Source organism: Hylaeus anthracinus, unplaced genomic scaffold (assembly GCF_026225885.1).
Source record: "Hylaeus anthracinus isolate JK02 unplaced genomic scaffold, UHH_iyHylAnth1.0_haploid 11989, whole genome shotgun sequence".
NCBI classification, from domain to species: domain Eukaryota; kingdom Metazoa; phylum Arthropoda; class Insecta; order Hymenoptera; family Colletidae; genus Hylaeus; species Hylaeus anthracinus.
The window spans coordinates 9,064,645-9,085,250 of record NW_026534337.1 but is presented as its reverse complement, the minus strand read 5'-3'; the positions used below and the strand labels follow the sequence as shown (position 1 = coordinate 9,085,250).

The 20,606-nt window shown below is 32.9% G+C and overlaps 2 protein-coding genes across 6 annotated transcripts; one reads left to right on the top strand and one right to left on the bottom strand.

Moving 5' to 3' along the window:
- The first annotated feature begins 910 nt into the window (after positions 1-910).
- Positions 911-15,388, top strand: LOC128887849 (serine/threonine-protein kinase Genghis Khan). Of its 3 annotated transcripts, XM_054144238.1 has the most exons (23): positions 911-1,735; positions 2,157-2,344; positions 2,456-2,638; positions 2,711-2,982; positions 3,068-3,367; positions 3,457-5,151; positions 5,224-5,459; positions 5,528-5,634; positions 6,628-6,825; positions 7,962-8,125; positions 8,208-8,463; positions 8,538-8,824; positions 8,900-9,043; positions 9,118-9,253; positions 9,331-9,572; positions 9,651-9,831; positions 9,912-10,100; positions 10,170-10,355; positions 10,444-10,625; positions 10,713-10,817; positions 10,892-11,015; positions 11,098-11,255; positions 11,330-15,388. In XM_054144238.1, the coding sequence occupies exons 2-23, from the start codon at positions 2,215-2,217 to the stop codon at positions 11,441-11,443; spliced, it is 5,589 nt and encodes a 1,862-aa protein (XP_054000213.1). In that variant the 5' UTR covers positions 911-1,735; positions 2,157-2,214; the 3' UTR covers positions 11,444-15,388. The 3 variants fall into 3 exon arrangements, with proteins under 3 accessions (XP_054000213.1, XP_054000212.1, XP_054000211.1); XM_054144237.1 differs by lacking the exon at positions 6,628-6,825 and having other exon boundaries at positions 10,471-10,625; XM_054144236.1 differs by lacking the exon at positions 6,628-6,825.
- Positions 11,469-19,197, bottom strand: LOC128887855 (deubiquitinase DESI2). Of its 3 annotated transcripts, XR_008460110.1 has the most exons (7): positions 18,335-19,196; positions 17,526-17,706; positions 17,389-17,461; positions 17,223-17,316; positions 16,993-17,134; positions 16,599-16,920; positions 11,469-13,835 (listed from the first exon to the last, which is right to left on the bottom strand). XR_008460110.1 is itself a non-coding variant. In XM_054144250.1 (6 exons), the coding sequence occupies exons 2-6, from the start codon at positions 17,562-17,564 to the stop codon at positions 16,750-16,752; spliced, it is 519 nt and encodes a 172-aa protein (XP_054000225.1). In that variant the 5' UTR covers positions 17,565-17,607; positions 18,335-19,197; the 3' UTR covers positions 14,872-16,749. The 3 variants fall into 3 exon arrangements, 2 of the variants coding, with proteins under 2 accessions (XP_054000225.1, XP_054000224.1); XM_054144250.1 differs by lacking the exon at positions 11,469-13,835 and having other exon boundaries at positions 14,872-16,920; positions 17,526-17,607; positions 18,335-19,197; XM_054144249.1 differs by lacking the exon at positions 11,469-13,835 and having other exon boundaries at positions 14,872-16,920.
- Between the last annotated feature and the right edge of the window lie 1,409 nt (positions 19,198-20,606).

The following is a 20,606-nucleotide window of genomic DNA, read 5'->3' as shown; positions in this document are numbered from 1 at the left end:
AAAGTTGAACAAATCAAACTACTCTATATAGAAACAAATTGCTTGTAATATGAGCTTTATAATTCATAATTGAAAGTTTTCAACATTAATTTAACGATTCGATAGGCTTTATGTACAGGTTTTTTTTTTTATATAATATATATAAATATGATTAATTTGTTGAATTATCAATTTTATTCTTATTCAAACAAGAATTGAATATGTATTTTCGTTTTAGATTGTTTATGAAAATAATAAAGATCAACTTTTCCAAAAACCTTCAGCCATCTTACTTTGGTCGACTAGTAACGCTGTCTGTGACAATTATTTGCGTAAATCACCATTTAGATTTGTAATAAATTTGTTTTTCAAGTACAATGTCTATTCTACCATTTGCTGTCATAGTACGCATTTGAATTTTTCCGCGCATTTATTTCTCTCTATACAGGGTGTCCCAAAAATGTTGTAACACCTTGAAAGGGGCGTTCGGGAGGTGATTTGAAACAATTTTTTCCTTAGCGAAAATATTGTCCGAGGCTTGGTTGAGGAGATATTAACAGAAAACCCCGACGTGGAGTGCTCGCGGCAGCGTATGAGCGCGGCCGCGTAGCGCGTAGCCTTCGCTATGCGCGTTATGATTGGTCGGGATTTTTTGTTAATATCTCCTTAACGAAGCCTCGGACAACATTTTCGCTAAGGAAAAAGTTGTTTCAAATCACCTCCCGAACCACCTATTTCAAGGTGTTACAACATTTTTGAGACACCCTGTATGTTTCTTCATAATCATGAACGAACGAAAGTGATCAATGATCATCAATGTGAACTCGCCTTATCGTTACATATTTCAAGTATGGCGTACGATCTATCTATATGTTGAATTGTCATAGATACTTTCAATGACGTAGGTCTGCCATATTTTTTTTCTATATGGGGCCTGCCAGGGGGTCAGCCAAATTGTTGGGGGTTTGGAGGTGGCCATGCAAGATGTTTTGTGATAATCGAATGGTGCGCATAATAAACAATTAAAGTAATATAATAACGAGGCGCGTCGTTTCGGCAGATATGCTCGAATCGTTCGTGCAAGCGGTCCGGATCGGCAAGGGAAAAGCCTTTCACTCAAAACATTCTTCTCACATGCGATAGGAATTTTACGTCACAAATTTTGATTCGGGACGAAGTGTGCAGTGCCGCGTTCGAGGTTATAACCAGAAATTGGGACAATGGGCTTTTGAGATTCGCCTACGTTTCATCGTTTAATTATCGCATCAAACAATTCCTGTATAGTTTTGCTATGCGATAACCGATTCGTTCTACGATACGAGTTGTCTTGGTGATTTTGTTGAATACGTTGATCGCGAATGCGGTGCCCTACCCCGTTGCACTATTTTTGTCTGTACGTTTTATTTACACGTATTTCTCTTGTTGCGTGTTTTCTTCGCCAAATATTTTGGCTATCTTTGTAGCAGTTACGTAATTTCCGACGTGAGTAATTCCGGCACCATGGCCGATGATGAATTAAATGAAACTCGATTGTTTTACACGTAGTGGCGTGTGCGGACATATATACTACGTAAAGTTAAAGGGAATTGATTTTTGACATTCTTTGCATAAGGATAAAGAAAACGTCGTGAGATTGTTGATAATTCGCTGGTAATATGAACGGAAAACTACTGCCACACTGTTGTAAACAAAATTAATGTTTAAACAGTGAAAGTGATCCTATTTAGATATGTCTATTGGAAATTATCTTCTTAAGGTAAATGATTACTGTGCACTAACACTTGTACATCATTTTTATGTTGCATGTTTTTAAATGCCTTGGAGTACTTGAAAATGTAAAAGTATATTTTGCAAAATATTTTTCCTCTGAAAGTTAATTTTTTTTTTCTATAACTAAAATTAATTCTATGTAACTACAAAACAAATTGTAAATAATTAAATGTACCTTCATTCCAACTATATTTTATATCTTTAATAGTATGACAGTTATTAAAATGATAATATTTAAATACACAATTATGTGTTACTTATTTATAAAGCAGTTTAATTAAATAAAAACACAGAAAGGCCGCATTGTGACTTTGTTATGTATTAAATAGTTGCATGACATTGTTCACAAATATTTCATTTATTATATTGTATGCGTAAAATATAATAATGATACTAAAATATTTTAGGAATGTCATCACATCATAATGTGGTGGTTCATGATACTATTGAATAATATTGTTAAGAATGACAGAAGTAGTATCCAAAGATTTTGGTAAGGGACATCCTTATCGAAAAAGAGACATGTCAGATTCGTCGCAACATCAGTATAATCAACCTCCTCCTGATATTATGCCAAAGGGGCTGGCAATCAATGGTATGTTACATTATATATACGATAATAAAAATGTTGAATAATTGCATATATTATGATATAATATCATTGGAACAACCGTGCAAAGAAATAAATAAAAGGTACTTTTAATAGGCATAGGAGGAAGGTTACGCCAATTAGAAGCCCTTTTTATGGGTGGTCCTGTACAAGGGGAAGGAAGAACAGGACGCACATTTTCTATTGAGACACTTATCGATGTATTACTTGTCTTATATGATGAATGTTGTAATTCTTCCTTACGACGTGAAAAGACTGTCTCAGATTTTATTGAATTTGGTATATATCTTTTTATTTTAAGGGGAAATTATAGTTATTTATTTTAGTTACAATTAATATGTATTTTTATAGTAAAACCAGTGGCTACTTGCATAAAGAGTTTGCAGTTGGCACGTGAGGACTTTGAAATACTAAAAGTTATTGGTAGAGGTGCATTTGGAGAAGTATGTGTTGTAAGAATGCGTGGTTCAGACAAAGTATTTGCAATGAAAATTTTGAACAAGTGGGAAATGCTAAAGCGCGCAGAAACTGCGTACTTCAGAGAGGAGCGAGATGTACTGGTGTACGGTGATCGTAGATGGATTACAAATCTCCATTATGCCTTTCAAGATGACAATAATTTGGTAATGTTTATAAATAATATTCAGGAAAATTATTTAGACGTATATGAATGAAAATATTTCATTATTTTTAAATAATCATGTGCAGTATTTGGTCATGGATTATTACTGTGGCGGAGATCTGTTGACGCTGTTGAGCAAATTTGAGGATCGCCTTCCAGAAGATATGGCTCGCTTTTATATAGCTGAAATGGTTCTGGCTATTGGGTCCATACATGACTTGCGTTATGTGCACCGTGATATTAAACCCGATAATGTTCTGTTAGACGCAAATGGTCACATTAGATTAGCCGATTTTGGATCCTGTTTACGATTGTTTGAAGATGGTACGGTACAAAGTAATATTGCTGTTGGTACACCAGATTATATTTCACCAGAGATATTAAGGGTAAAATAGTGTTTCTGTACTACATTAAATTTTACTTCCATAAATTATTAATTATCTGTTTGTAATGGGTATTGAATTATACATTGTAGGCAATGGAAGATGGACAAGGACAATATGGACCTGAATGTGATTGGTGGTCTTTAGGAGTGTGCATGTATGAAATGCTGTATGGGGAAACACCTTTTTACGCGGAATCTCTAGTCGAAACCTATGGAAAAATTATGATTCATAAGAATTGCTTTGACTTCCCAACGGATGATATATATGATGTTTCTGAAGAAGCTAAAGATTTAATGAGAAAATTAATATGTAGCGCGGAATTTAGATTAGGTCAAAATGGAATTGACGATTTTAAGAAACATCCATGGTTTGATGGAGTAAACTGGGATACTCTTAGAGACAGTACTGCACCTTACATTCCTGAAGTTTCCTCACCAACGGACACATCAAATTTCGATGTCGATGATACAGAAGTTCGCAGTTCCGATGCTGTTCCACCAGCAGCGAATTCTGCGTTTTCTGCACTTCATTTACCATTTGTTGGCTTCAGTTTTACCCAAGGAAGTTGCATATCGGATTTGGGTTGTTTGCCTGCTGTAACTCAAAAGGATAAGCGCGTGCAGTTGCTCGAAGAAGAAAACGCTCAGTTAACGCAAACCCTTGAGGAGTTAAAGAAGCAAATTAATACAAGTCATTCTCCAACTGGAATATCACCAGATTCTAATAATGCAACAAGAAAACTTCAGGATGAAATAAATACACTTACCAAACGCAACTGTGAGCTAGAGTCACAATTAAAGTCTATGGAGGTTCCACGCGAATTACGTAATCTTGACAACGGCGATATGACAAAACTACGAGAATTAGAAAAGTTAGTGCGCTCCCTTCGATCAGAAAAGGAGGAAGCTGTCAAAGATAAGTTGGACGCGCAAGAGAAGCTTAAGCTTCAGGATAAAGAATTAAAGGACGCATTGACGCAACGTAAACTGGCGATGGCTGAATACACAGAAGTCACGGACAAACTATCAGAATTGAGACAACAAAAGCAAAAGTTGTCTAGACAAGTTCGAGACAAAGAAGAAGAATTAGAAGTTGTAATGCAAAAGGTTGATAGCTTGCGACACGACATTCGGAAAGCTGAGAAGTTACGGAGAGAACTAGAAAATCGAGTGGAAGAGGCAATGGCAGAAACAAGTAAGGAAAGGAAGTTACGAGAGCGTAGCGAAGAGTATTGTAAACAAATGCAAGAGGAGACTGAAAAAATTAGGCAAAGATCCATGGGGAATGACGTAAGTGCGAATCATGCGTTAGCGACGCAAGAAATCAATAGGTTAAAAGCTGAAGTAGAGAAACTTGAGGTTCAATACAATGAAAACATGAATCAACAACAGAGTAGGTTCAATCTCGAGATCCGCAGTCTTCAAGAACAATTACACGAGACCGAAACAAGACGAGATTTATTGGAAAGGGAAGTTCAATTAACAAAAGAAAAGTTGGATGCTGCAAGGTTGGAGAATATTACCGATAGCGAAGAAACCATAAATGAATTGAACAGACGTCACGAAAGAGAAAAAATTATGCTAGTCGAAGAGAACAAAAAACTAATGTTAGAACTTAACACTCTTACTGACAGTGTTAACAGAATACAAGGCGAAAGGCGACAGTTAGAAGAAGAATATGAAGAATTAAGGAATAAGAAAGAAGCGATCGCACAATGGGAAGCTCAGATTACTGAAATCATTCAATGGGTATCCGACGAAAAAGACGCAAGAGGATATTTACAGGTCAGTTTTTGTAAATTATACTTTCTTTTATTGAATTATGTTTATCGATCTTTCCTAATTGATCAATTTTAGGCCTTGGCGACAAAAATGACAGAAGAATTAGAATTTTTGAAACACTCTGGTGGCGTGGGTGGTGTTGGAAGTGGCTCTACAATGGCAGATAAAAACTGGCGAAATCGTAGATCGCAAAAGCTTGACAAAATGGAACTTCTTAACCTTCAAAGTTCTTTACAAAGTGAAATACAAGCCAAACAAGCAATATCCGAAGAGCTTACGAAGACTCGTTCGGATTTGATTGCTTCACAGAAGTAATTATCTTAATTTATTATCACAATGTTCTAGAATATTGTATATCAAAATCATTATATGTTTACAGGGAACTAAGAGACTTTCGACAACGGTTCGATACACTCACGCATGAGATAAAACGCAAAGAAATGCAAATAAAAGAGTTACAAGCAAGACTTGACACAGGCGACGGCTGTAAGTACATTTTAATTGACAATGCTAAAATTTATATCGTCAATCATATTACATTTCTTTTATCGATATTTCTCACGCTTATATATTTTTTAAAGTGAGTTCTTTAGACAAAGGTCCGTGAAGGTTTAAATAGGTGATAAGACTTTGAAAATTTATGGATGACACATATATGGTTATTTGTTGCTGTGTATGATGATCTTTTTTTTAATTATGTGTCCTTATAGACACGATTAGAATTTAACAATTCCCTTAATCTTTCTATTAAAAGTAGTGCTTCTGAGAGGTATAGTTACTTATTATTTATTTAAATTCTGCATTAGGACAACTAATGTATTTACATTTAATTGGTATGATTTAGTGTGTGGACACTTTTTTTTTGTAAATACGATTAGGTAGATTTGGTGAATGTTACTATTACTAAAGTATACTACAGTATTTACATTTAAATATATTACAGTTACAAACATAAACTTAAGTGCAACATGTAGTACATAGACTTCACAACCAAGAATATATCATTTATATCGTACAAAGAGAATTTATATACTTTTGAAACATATCACATGTAGTAGGTGTAAATTGTATTTATACATATGCTGGCATAATTCAATTATTAATTGGGTGAAACACAGGGCACTTGAAATTTACCATGTGACATTTCGACATTGTTTAATTGGCCTTATAACCAAGAGGAAGTGCAAAATATTTTGCTTACAGTGTACGTACTATTCTTAAAACATCTCCACAAGTACAATATCTTTGTCCTGTATTGAAACGATTACGTACAATGTAAGGTATTTATATCTGTTAAAAATATGTAAATTACCAATAGATGAGATCGTTGCTACTGGGATATCTGTCCAGCATAGTAATTCGGTTCTCCGGTACGGTATGCAATTCTGATTTCTAGACTACAAAGTGCCTCTGTTTATTGGCGTAACGAGCTGTGTCTGGGGCCTCTTGTTGCTCATCTTCAAACTGTATTTGTGACAGCTGTCCTATCCAGCAAAACGTCAAGCAAATCTCCAAACATCGTTAGCACCAAACCCCAACGCATCATCGTACATCAGCCGTCGTCACCCCTACCAGTAATGCGTGCTCCCCGCGTCACGACATGTCGCTTATTAACTAGATTCGTTCCCGTCAACACATTCATCAGTCAGAATGCCGTCGCCATCGTATCGCCACCTGGTAAATGAAGTGGCACCAAAAACGCGATTTTGATTGACTGGTCGGCTGAGTTGCTAATTGCAAAGCACAGTGCTATGTTTCTTAACTTACTGACACACGAGTCCACGATGCAATGCCAACATGAATGTGAACGTTGCGTAGATTTTAAAACAAACATCAAATCTGCTAGAACACTGTTTCTGAACTTGCAGACTTCTGGGGACTCAACAGAGTGTAAAAAACTAGTTTAAAATCATCCATTGGAAAGTTCTCTGTTGTTAGTAGTGGAAACTGCTTCTTCGTGATTCGTTACTTCTCATTTTGCTTCTATTAAAAGTAATACCAAACTAGCAAATTTTATTAAATTTCTCGAGTGCAATGAGACAGTGTTATCTGTAAGATTGTAGTAAAGAATTGTTAATACCGTCAATAAAAAGAAATACTTAATTATTAAATGGTATTAAAAAGTTTCAAGGTGTACTCTAGGGGTCCGCGGATATGTGGAGTTTGAGAAACACTGTACTACTCCATTTGATTTAAAACATAGCTCTGTGTTGATTTTTATGTCTATTACCAAAGAAACCAACTATGTGTTTCCTTGTATGTTGAAAATAATCGTTCCCCAATTATGGATAGCGTTAGTAGATCTTCATCGTTTTTTAGGTGGTGGTTGTCCTTTGTTAATCTTAGTAGCTGATAATCGTTCAGTTTTGTTATTAAATGATTAACAGGTATGTTGTGCCTGAATGTTTTGGGCTTTAGATTGTTTGATCTGATTGACTTTGGTACATTTTATGATATGCTTGCTATTTCTGCTGGTAAACAATTGAGTATCAATCCTTATATACACAATAACGATCACTACTTTAACAGACTTTGTGTGGTGCAAATTGCAGTGGAGTGATTACATTAAAATGTTTGGAAAAAGGTATTGCAATGCTCGCAATGATTAAAACATACTTGTGTAAAAATGATGAACATAATTTCTTACTTTTTACAAGTTCATTCTAGGTATATCTTAACGAATAGTATATATAAATTTTCTATCTGTTTTTTCATTATTTTAGCAATGAAAAAATAATTACAATTTTGTACGATTTAAACGAATATCACGAATTACATTATTATCTTCTTAATGCTTCCTTTCTCTATTTCAGTTTTAGAACGTCCTACATCTCAAATGTCATATTTGGAACATTTTTTGAAAGAAACAGCAAGCAGTACGCGTCATGGAAGTGCAGATAGCGTAGAAGCTGATATTGAGGATAATCGTGCACCAAGTATTTCCAGCAGTAAAAGTAATTTGTCCGAACTTAGCATTGTAAGTATTTTTTTTTTTTTTTTTAACTGACGTTATATTAGATATTAATATTTAATTACACTTAATATTTATTGAATTATAGGATCCAACATCACCGTTATCCCATGAACTACTGAATAAATCGTCGGTGCCTCATGGGCAACCCAATCTTCAACCAAAACCAAAATCGCATCAATTTTTAGTACGAACATTCTCTGCACCTACAAAATGTAACCATTGCACTTCGTTGATGGTGGGTTTAACAAGGCAAGGAGTAGTATGCGAAGTTTGCGGCTTTGCATGCCATATGCCCTGTTGCGATAAAGTTCCACCAATGTGTCCTGTGCCCCATGATCAAAGTAAGTTACACGCTATATCATTTAATTCAAAGTTTCAACTATCGAATGCAGCAATAATAAACTATTTTTCGTAGCGAAACGGCCACTGGGTATTGATCCCACACGGGGTATAGGTACAGCTTACGAAGGGTATGTCAAAGTGCCAAAAATGGGTGGAGTTAAAAAGGGTTGGGTTCGTCAATTCGTGGTCGTTTGCGACTTCAAATTATTTCTTTACGACATTTCACCAGATCGTAATGCATTGCCATCTGTGTATGTGTCACAAGTCTTAGACATGCGGGATGAAGAATTTAGCGTTAGTTCCGTTCGAGATTCGGATGTCATACACGCTACGAAGAAAGACATTCCGTGCATATTTAGGGTAATTTTCGTACTTTGGTTATTACACAGTATCTTTACTCGCTTCTGTATGATTTATTCTTATAAATTTCTTTAGATAACAACATCTTTACTAGAACCGCCTGGTTTAAGGAATCACACGTTAATGCTTGCAGACACTGAAAGTGAGAAAACAAAGTGGGTAGTTGCTTTGAGTGAACTGCATAGAATACTAAAGAAAAACAATCTTCCTAATACAACGGTAAGTCGAATTCGTGAATTAATAATATAAAAACGTAACGCAACTTTATTATATCGTCTATTGTTTCCACGCAGATTTTTAGAGCAAAAGAATTATTAGATAATACATTGGCGCTCATTAAAAATGTGATGTCAGGAGCAATTATTGATCCAGATCGTCTAGTCATTGGCACAGAAGAAGGTCTCTTCTGTTTAGATTTAGATCGTAGTGGTATGTTATACTTCCATTGTATAAATTTAAAAAGAAGAACTATATATTAGTGTGTCTAATTTATGTCATATTTTTAGAAATTGCAAGAGTTGGAGAAGGCAAGAAAATATACTTATTGGAATATGTAACAGAAGAACAATTAATTGTAGTTTTAAGTGGAAAACAACGTCATGTACGGCTGGTTCCAGTACGTGCATTAGATGGAGATGAAGTTGAATGGATTAAAGTTGCAGAAACTAAAGGATGTATCACTCTAACAACGGGTGTAGTACGTCGTAGTCCGTTAACATATTGTTTGTGTGTCGCCATAAAGAAGCAGGTAAGACATGTTTTAATGTAATATTGCGGTGTTAATGTAACAGATCTCATGTTCTCAATGTTACTTTCTCTAATTTAGAATGCATCACAAGTAATTATCTATGAAATAACACGTATGAAAACACGTCATAAACGTATACGTGAATTAATGTTACCATGCCACGCACAAACTTTACAAGTTCTCTCTGAAGGTCGCTTCTGTGTCGGATATCCTTCCGGCTTTTCCATCTACAGCATTTTAGGAGACCATCACCCTATTTGTGAGCATAAATATAATTAAAAAAAAATCATATCCATATTTAATACGCGGATAATATATTAATTCTTTCTTTCAATCCAGCATTGGTCCATTCTGAGAATACACTCTTAGGTTTTCTCACGTATAGTGCTGTGGATGCTTTACGTTGCATTGAATTACCACGTGGTGAATTCTTATTAGTCTTCCATACATTGGCAGTATATGTCGACAGCCAAGGCAGAAAGAGCCGAGATCGTGAAATTATGTATCCTGCTGTTCCTACAGCAGTTAGTAAGTATACTTTTAATGTTAAGATTCAAATTTGATTATCACTATGTACTACATTCATTTATATTACAGGCTACTGTGAAGGTTACTTACTAGTTTATAGTGAGACTCACATCGACGTGTTTGATTGTACAACTGGAGACTGGTTGCAAACACTCAACGTGAAACGAGCACGACCACTGAACACTTCCGGTTCTTTAACGTCGTGTGCCATTAACGATATGCCGCATGTTATTTTTCTGAGCAATTTACACCAACGTGAGTATATTTTGTAAATATAAATTAGTTTATATCTTACTGAACATGATATTATCAAACGGGGTATGAATTCTGTGCGGTACAATAGGAGAATTACTCAATTTAACACCACTAGACGCAAGCGGTAGACAAATGACAAGACCGCGACGAAGATTTTCATTAAGAGAAGGAAACAGGGCTGTTCGCCCTACAGACAGACGCTCTAAAATGATATCTGCTCCGACGAATTTTAATCATATCAGTCACATGGGTCCAGGTAATGGAATACAGGTAGGATCTTACTTCAATTTCATTAACTCCGACTATACTCCTACTAATGCACAAACTTCTCCATACATGATTTATATTTCATTACAGATACAGCGATTACTAGATTTGCCTACAACACTCGAAACAGCCGATCAGCAACACAGTGGTCATCACAGTACTTCTCATCTTCACAGTGGTCAACAAAGAACAGGAGTTTGTTATATTTTTTCTTGTATATTGTATATAATATTATTCCTAACGTCGTATTCATTTAATTTTTTATTTAGTTATACGGTCCTGCATATCAAACGCCAAGCAAACCAGCGCCGTTACCTCCCAGGCACCCTCCTTCTGATACGCGACGACTAAGTTCTCATATATCTAGAAATTCTGGATACTCCCCGCATAATGGTATATTCATAATTCTGAATTTTTTGTTTTAACAAACTTATTTCTTCTTCTTTCTTAATATATAAAACGTGATTTCTCTTAGGCTCAACATCATCACGTAGAGGACCGGCACCTCCACGGCCAACTGCTACTCCACCTTCGTTACCACGTACTCCTGTGGACCAAGTTGATTCAGAATCCGTACATCTACGATCACATACTCCACTATCTCTTGGTAGTATCGCATCTTTACACGACAAGGTATTTATTTTCTTGTTTGTATTAAATTAAAATTAATGAATCCAATACGAAGATTTATGGTTTCGTTGACACAGGAACACACCTCTGGTGGTAGTCCTAGACATTCAATAGCTTCAAACAACAGTTCAAATCCATCGACGCCTCCAAGTCCCGCTCACGATCACGGTTCGTCTTCGTATGATTCGTAAAAAATTGAACACTTTTAACGATACGGATATAAGTTACTGTAATCGTGTGATAGGATTACAGTATTTATGGTAATATCTTTACGCAAAACGACATCCGTGTTTGTTTTTTTTTTCAGCTGGAAAGTTATCGCATTTCTTTCTTCTTCCTCCAATTTTTGTGCAATAAATTTCTCAATATTGTGCATTTCACTAAAGCATATTAAAAATGTACAACTAAAAGCATAATATTTTTTATGTACAGCTGGATCGAGAAGTTGCACATTTTAAGATCTGATGAATACGTTATTTTAAGTTGAATTTTGACTATGCATTGCAATAACTTTCTGGTAATCGAGAATTTATGCATAATAAGTTATATACTTAACAAGGCAATTTATAATTAATATAATGATAAATTATTGTAAATAATTTGTGTTTGAAGATCAACGAGCCAGCTTTACGATGCCATATATTACCGAAGTAGGTATCGTTTCTTTCGTTTCTTCTTGAATTTTAATGCAGATTTTGTATGCATAATTTTAATTTTTAATCATTGCGACTAACTTTCTTAAATTTAACGAAATCGAAATCTCAGTCAAATTATCTAGCAATAAAAGAATTAATCTACTTAATCTATCGTACCTACTTTTGAATCTAGGTATAAAAGAATAGTTTCGAGTAAATTATATACTTAATCATTCTTAGCAGCATAACGAATTTCGAAAGATGTGAATCGATCTGATGCCTTATGACTAAATATTTTCTATTGCGTCATAATGCAGTAAGGTGCATCATATTATTCAGCGTGTGAATAATAGAATAATCGTGCAATGTATCGGAAGCTCCTGCTGATAATAGATAGTCATTAAGCAAGGTGGCTATACATTTTTACACAAACAAACGAGTATTATAACAACAGTAAAGAAGCGATGTTGAACATTGATTTATCCTTACTGCAACGAAAAAATTTTGTTTCTCTTATAAATGTACGGTTTTCGCTATCATTAATCAGCAAGTAATATTATAAAAATTTATTTAACAGAAAAAATAATACGTTGATCAAGTATGGGATACAAGTGTAGCGCATAACGACTGACAACAGTATCGAAAACTAAACAAAGATTATAATTATACCGCTTAGTTCGAACCAGATAATCTTTTTGCAAGTGTTTTAAGACGGTACCATAAATGCCATACGATACTACAGCACCTTTATTACTTTTATATTAAAACATTTAAAAATTAACTAATCCAAAAAAATTACATGTTACTTTTAAATTGTAGTGACTACCTAACGGTTAATCAGTTGCATTCAATTCGTTTTATAGATGTAAGACTAGAGCGAACAAGAATGAAATTCCAACAAATACACAGACATCATACAAATTTTATATGTTTTAATGTATAAAATATATACATTTTTCATGTACATTTATAAAAATTTGCTAACTATACTAGAAGAAAAGAGTTGGTAAAACAAAAATATCTGTCTCAGGATTCTATGCCAGTAGTTGAAAATATGGAATAACATTTAATGGTCAAGAATCCCGAGTTGCTTGATTATACAAAATGTTACGGGGATTGAATGTAGTTCTTTGGCTTAAAGTGTTTGGGCATGTCGTACAGTTGTATGAAGAGCCAATGATTAATACAGTATCACTTCAACTGTTAAATACACAAAAATTAAATATGTGTAAAAAATAATAATTCTGAATTTAAATCTTGCATTTGAAATTTTCATATATTTATAACGAATTTTAACGGAAAAAGTTTAGAAGCTATCGAAAATTTTATGGAATATTGAAAATGTTACTGGTAAAAATATTGACACATTACATTCCGTGTAATTCAATTTTTTATTTTCGTAAAACCACGTCGAATACGTATAAAAAAACCGAAGTTCCAACTCTTTGAAAATAAAGTCATCGTTGATAGACAACAATGTTAACATAATGCAACTACAATATGAATAATAATACCAAAAAAGAAAAACCATGAAACGTCGTCTTCATCACATTTGTATAATGGTAAGACACGAGAATATATATTATAAATAAAGTATATATATATATATATATTATATATATCGACGCAATAGGTTTGACATTCTTATATTACAGTATAGACGAAACCGTTAATAGAAGAAACGTGTTAATGTTATCGAACAAAGAAATAATAATACAGGTATTGCTGTCCGTATCGGAATAAAATAAAAGTTTAAAAAATGAGTTCTAGAACTATTCTAGACGTGTAATCGAGGTATGTTTATAAATTATAGTAACGTACGTGTTATTGTACTTACCAACGGAAATCAATCATTTTCGCCTATCTTTCGCCATTGTTACTTAAGGGTTCTAAAATCAAAGACGCATCTGTTTGTCTTATGTTGCCTTGTCTTCGAACCAAGTCTTGTCTATAGATAATAACATACGAAGAAATAGTCACTTTGTATAGCATTGATTTTATATTTTTGTAAATAATTAAATTTCTAAATAAGCTCGCAATTTCAACTTGATTTTAGATCCTTTAATTCTTCTTGTACTTTTTTTTTCTTTTGTTTGGCGTGCACATACATATACACGAAACCGAAAATTTTAAGTACATCTTTTGTAATATGTAAAAAAAAAACAACTGCGCAATAATTATGCTTTCTTTTTATGCGTAATCAAAATATACGACCGGCATTCTGCACGATAATAGAACGATAAAACGTATCCATACATAGATTGTATGATTCGATAGTTTACTTTTTTACGAACTGTTAGAATACTTTTCTGTAACCGTTAATAATGATTTATAATATCCCATTGGTTTAGTACCAGTGCATGTAATGACCTGACTATTAATCATCTTTTTTTTTCTAGCAACTTAGTTTAGTGTATTCTATATTATGAACTTATTTATAACTAATATGTGCATTATTTACGATATTTATTAAAAACAATTGCAAGCAACTATTCGCATTTTAAATGGAGAATTGTATTTCGTTATAAATTATTAAGAACGCGCTGTTACAGTGAGAAGAAAGACCAAACTTTTATGTTTATAAGATATAACCTCATAAAGAATGAGTTTTGTAAATTTGCTAATATTTATATTTTTTATGTCTTACATAATTTTGTTTCATGCAAAAATCTTCAACAATCGTGGGAGAATATATACATTCTTTTCTAAAATTCATTGTTCACTGACATATAAGGAAACAATACAATTTTCTTGTGTATAGGAAATATATTAATAAACTAAAAAGCTTGTACGTATCATAAATTATTTGTGAATACAATTTGTTTACTGGTTAAAAGTATTACGCGCTAATGACGGAACATTGAATGAATTATAGTATGATAAAGAATATAACCATAAAAAATGTATTGACTGACTGATGCAGTTTGTAATTCATGTAGGATATCCTTTATCTTTAGTTGTTACTGCAATGAATAAGGCAAATGGTAGTTATTAGAATTTTTATTATTTAAAAAGAAACCATTAACAGTAAGAAGAAATTCCCTATCAAAACAACAAACTGAAACATCATTATAAAAAAGATCATTTAGAAAGTTACACAAGCTTTGTACTTATACTGTATATTGTGCTTTGTATTACTTTATTATTTTAGTATGCTATTTCTATATCGCGAAGTAATCCATTCTATGACGTTATATTCGTAATTAGCATAACCGTCAGTAAGGAATATACAATTTAATATGCTTTCATCTATAAGATATTGGTATTGACTAATCGTTTTCCATACCGTTTTCGCAAATATAATACATATTACTTACACTGGTAAGAAATTTTGTTTAAATATACCGCACAGAAGCATATAAGTTTAGATTTATAAACTTTATTATGTTGTATACATTAACATACTAAATAATTTCAGTATTCCAAACTAACTCTAAATTTTATCTTAAAAGGGATTTTCGTATAATGTAATTATTTAAATAAAATGTACTTAATATTTTCCATGCTGAGATTTTTTTTACAGAAGACGATGGAAAAATTATCCTAAAGTTTTTTTTTTTACAAATTATCCACTCGAAGGTATTCACGCATTAACATTGAATATAATATATTATTTAATGATTAATAATATCTATTCGAATTATCTGCAACGTGTGAATTCCTAATATTGTTCGTAAAGATTGAATTAATAAAAAATTTAGATGGTACTAATTATTATTGAATTTTTATGATAAAATATTTACTAGAATTTATTTCGCTTTCAAATATTTATATCATAGTCAAATTGCTTTATGAATTTTTTTAACACATAACATTATAAATTTGACATCAACAACAGTTTTTATTAGCAACATTAGTAATTTTTTTTTGTATACCATACATATTTGAAAAGAACTCATTTGAATACATATCCGGCAAAAGCCTTTGAAATTATAATGCTTCTGTATTTAATCCTATGTTGTGCAAAATGCAAGAGCACTTTTTCAGAATTTGACCTCCGTATCATGTACTATCAATCAGAATATCTTACTTATAAAATTATGAACGTGATTCTTTTTTTTTTTTATAAAAGTACTCGCGGAAAACACATTTTCATTAAATTATATATGAAAAACAAGTTATATGTAACTTGTTCGATTACGTATGAATGTTAATATTTATTAAATTCATTGTTCATTTAAAGGTTTTAACAATATTAATGGCAGCTGTACAGAGGTGTCATTTATATATATATATATAAATAAATAATATACACAATAATAATAAACGAGTAAAACAAATGAACGAATGTTTAGAGAAACATCACAGAATATATCTAAAATATAGTATACAAGTTGAATATGTAAATATATCATTTTAATGATCTATGCGATGCGCTCTAAAATCTTTGCACAAATATTAATCCTCAATTTTAATACAAAATAAAAGCAACTGCATGCAGAAAATCTCAGCCACAGAAAATTTTTATTAGAAATTTATGCGATTAACCGATAAACGAATTACTTCCAGTCTCTTTGCGGCTTTGATTTATATGTAATTACCTATTTAATTATATATCTATTAAACTTCGACTGTATAATACAACAAAGAACACACGCGACATTGTATACCGCCGTCCAATGTTTAGAAGACGACATGTTTGCAAGAAACGCAATTCTTTCAGCACTATTAATCACCAGTGGAATTCATTAGTACAATGTTAAATTTGTACCTCATTTTGACGGTTTTGTTTCTTGGATTCCATGATCCTGGCGATGTATATATTCACTGTTCAAACTTCCTTTGTTTGTTGCATAAATTCTCTAAAAGGTGTAACTCCTACGGCATTTTAGACCTCTCCTTTCCACAGAATGAGCTAAATGTTACAAGGAAGTATCGGAAGGCGGTGTGCTTTCATGATAGCTGATCAAAGAATGTTGAAGCGCGTCAGGAGTTAACCATTCCTTTGGTAAACAACGCTGAAGGAATGGTACACAAGAACTAAAGTACGCAAGACGATTTACCCAACCTGGTATTCCTTGACCACATAAAATCTGCAATTTAAAATAAAATTAATTAGTATAACTTCCATAGACAACAATAACATCACGATTTTATATACGTACGAGTGTAAGTTGGCTACTGAAGTGATTACAATTTTTGTTCATTAAATGATAACGATCGCCCCTAAAATCTTTTCCTAATTCAGCAACAATTCTGTTCACGTCTTCTTCCGTGAAATCTGTATAACCAATATGTACTGATTGCCTATAAACAAGAAGAACATGTTAAATAGAATTTACATAAATTTATTTTTCTTCCAAAAAGTACTTTGTGTTTAAAAAAATGCATTCACCTATATCTAAATTGATCTCCTAGTTCATCAGCAACACGCGGTGTAATTTCAAATATACCAGAAATTGGTCTAGAATGGCCTCCATATGCATATTCTATTAAAAAAATTAATATGTTTAATTATGTTTTTAGCTTTTACTTTTTTTTTTTTATGCATATATATGTACCTGTTCCATATATCTCTACTCCTGAATGAAACACACCCAATCCTATAGGTGTAGTATATTCATTCATCCAATACTGAAATATAGAGTTTGTTAATTCGTAGTAGTACTAATGAAAATTGAAGAATTTAGATTCTTACCATATCATAGACGTTAAGAATTATTGGCTCACGAGCCATTTTTGGTATTAATTCTTCACTGTCCTGTGGGGAACCCAGGCAACTGGGGAAGGAGAGATTACAACTAAGACCTGATGAAAACATCATAGAGATACTTGTACTCGAAGAGATGAACAGCAACACTATCTATGTTCCAACGCACCTAATAAGCAAATACATACACTATATACTGTATCTAAAGTAAGCAATTAGCCATGAATTACTACAAAATGAAAATTATGGCTGTTGAATATTTTTAAATTATTTACAATGTTTAACGAACACGTTCTTACAAATTTATATACTTTTATCATAAAGACTACATAAAAGAAAAGACAAATCTAATAAACCAACAGTAAAGTGTACATCTTTGTGTCATTTACAAATTACATTTTACATTATTACTTATTAATAATCAATAATTGCATGCTTTCTCCATAAAATCATGTTAAAATATGCAAGATTGGATGCATTCCTTTAACAGCAACTTATACAAACAAAACCATAATAAACATTGTACTATACAATTTGTTAAAATTCATATAATAACAATACTAATATCAAAACATAAACACTGTGACTCAATTTTGTGACTCCGAATTGCTATGTTTATATTTGCAAATATTATATGCAGAATATCCGAATACATATAAAGTTAATTAATACTATAATTCGAATATGATACTATGAATAATCTATTTTACAAGAGGATAAAAAAAAAAGAAGATGAAATATGAATCATCAGGTCAAAGGTTCTATATCACAAAAGGAATCGAAATAAATTCTATTACCTAAAAACAAAGGTTCCAGCTTCAATACGACCTCATTTCTTTACGTTTCGTCGTAAAATAGCTTAGTACACGTCAAAACTTGAAATTTTCACAGCAGTGTTGTTGATATCAAACAATAGACTAAATCATCATCGTACGATTTCAAACAACTGCGTCTTCGATTACTTGGAAAGCTGATCTTCCTTTATTCAGTTATGATAATTTTCCCACCGATTATGAGAACTCTTTAAACATTTATCGACAGGGGACACTTAACATTTTAAACTTATGAAGATTACTCGGAAATCGCATACATTGTGTCAGTACGAAATCCTTCCTCACCACTTAAAAATCATGCTAAATAATCAACAAAAATCTTTCTTTGAAGATTCGTTGACACATCCCAGATGTTTATCGCTTATTTTTAGTTACAATTCAATTAATTGTACACGCATAAAGACCGCTACATTACATTGTTTTAAAGGAATTTACACAAATTGTTTATAGCCAGAGACGATTGCCATTTGTCTGGTGATACCGTGCAAATTTCTCTAGATAAATGTTAAATATGAAACTATACATTTTTTCAATACTCCCTTTATACATGAAGATATAAAACTTTAATACAAAATTTAATTTCTTATTTTATCATTTTTCTTTTTTTCTCTTATCATGTTTTTGAAATTCGTTACTACTCCTTGTCTATCCTTTGATCATTTACGTTCCATATTTTAATAATAATAAAACATTATCAACGATGGGTACAAGATTGCGAATAATATATATACAGTATATACATTGATAGTATTAATATTAATATTAATATAATACTTCCTAAATACTACCAAATACTACCAGTAAGAAAAGTAACTATTCCACGACAAATTTTGAGTGTTTTACGGTCGAGGTAGCTGGCCTTCATTTATGCACCTCGTTTCAGTTTACTAATTTGTTGTTAATGTATGAGAATTTAATAATAAATTGTCTATATTCCACGGACATAGGAATATAGGGACCGGGCAATGGTAGGCAAGGGACGTGGTGCGGTATGAAGCCAAGGGGGGAGACCCGTCGGCCATCTTACGTTGCCAATTACAACTGGAAGATTAAATAGAACTATAATCGAAAACAGTGATGGGCAAAACCCTAGGCTTCGAATAAATCTGAAGTTTGCCGATGTGTTTGTCTCTTTTCCTTCTTTGGAAAATGTTCTAAAGAGGAAAGGAGATAGATATATCAGCAAACTTCAGATTTATTCGAAGCCTAAGATTTTGCTCATCACTGATTGAAAACATGGTTATATGTTTGCAAATAAATTTTTAGAACTTCAACACTTCGAATATCTAATTTTTTGATATAGTATGCTGCTTTTTGTAATCTACCAATGGTTACAATGTATCCATGACTTTCTCTTTAAAAACTGTTCGAATAACTAAGCTAATACTTTACATATGAATATGAATGTTAAAGGTGGTTTAGTAAAAAAATATTTGTTGTTTATGTATAAATTTATTTATTTCAGAAGTAAATATGGTCGCATTTTATAATAAATCATCAGGCTTTAACATAGTATTATTACGATTTTCTAAAACAATGACATCATATTCACTCTCGAGGAAATTTTCCTTTTAATTTCCCCTCATTTCAGTGACATTTCCCTTTAATTTCACTTCATTTCGTGACACATTTCCCATTAACTTCCCTTCATTTTCTGGCACATTTCCTTTTAATTTCCCTTTATGCCCTATGCCAGTTTCCTATTATTCCTATCTCCGTGCTTTATTTAGGTAAATGCAGAGCCCTACAGGCTTTTTGTATCAGCGGCGCCCTCGGTGGGAAAACGTCCAAGTTTGTAGTGAAAATAGTTCCCACTGTTGCTGATAAATGCCACTTCTAAGTAAAGAGTTGTGCCTAGACGAAGGCTACCGAACCGACACACAAGCTAGAACAGGTTGCCGTACAACAGTGGCACGCGTGCGCCTACGAGAGGATAACCGAACCGACACAAAGGCTAGAACCAGTTGCCGCATAACAGGGGCACATCGGCACCTACGATGGAGCAACCGGGACTACAAACAGCATAGCGACGGCTGCCATCGAACAGGGGCATACATCGCGCACATTTGGTGGCAATTAAATTATCGGAACTATTTGAACCAGGAAATATCACAGAAATTATGGGAAGTTATAGGGAAATGTACCAGGAAGTAAAGGGAAATATACCAGGAAATGGAGGGAAATTAAAAGGGAATGTGTAAGAAAATGAAGGGAAATTATAGGGAAATGTACCATG

Bases quoted from the DNA above. Each gene is read 5' to 3' on its own strand.
- LOC128887855 (XM_054144249.1), bottom strand. From the start codon at position 17,651: ATGATGTTTTCATCAGGTCTTAGTTGTAATCTCTCCTTCCCCAGTTGC. The intron at 17,462-17,525 runs GTAAGAATCTAA...TCTATATTTCAG, and splicing joins TTCTTAACGTCTATGATATG to TATTGGATGAATGAATATAC. The intron at 16,921-16,992 runs GTACGTATATAA...TTTAAATTGCAG, and splicing joins TCAGTAGCCAACTTACACTC to ATTTTATGTGGTCAAGGAAT.
- LOC128887849 (XM_054144238.1), top strand. From the start codon at position 2,215: ATGACAGAAGTAGTATCCAAAGATTTTGGTAAGGGACATCCTTATCGA. The intron at 8,464-8,537 runs GTAAGTTACACG...TATTTTTCGTAG, and splicing joins TCCTGTGCCCCATGATCAAA to CGAAACGGCCACTGGGTATT. The intron at 11,016-11,097 runs GTATATTCATAA...GATTTCTCTTAG, and splicing joins TGGATACTCCCCGCATAATG to GCTCAACATCATCACGTAGA.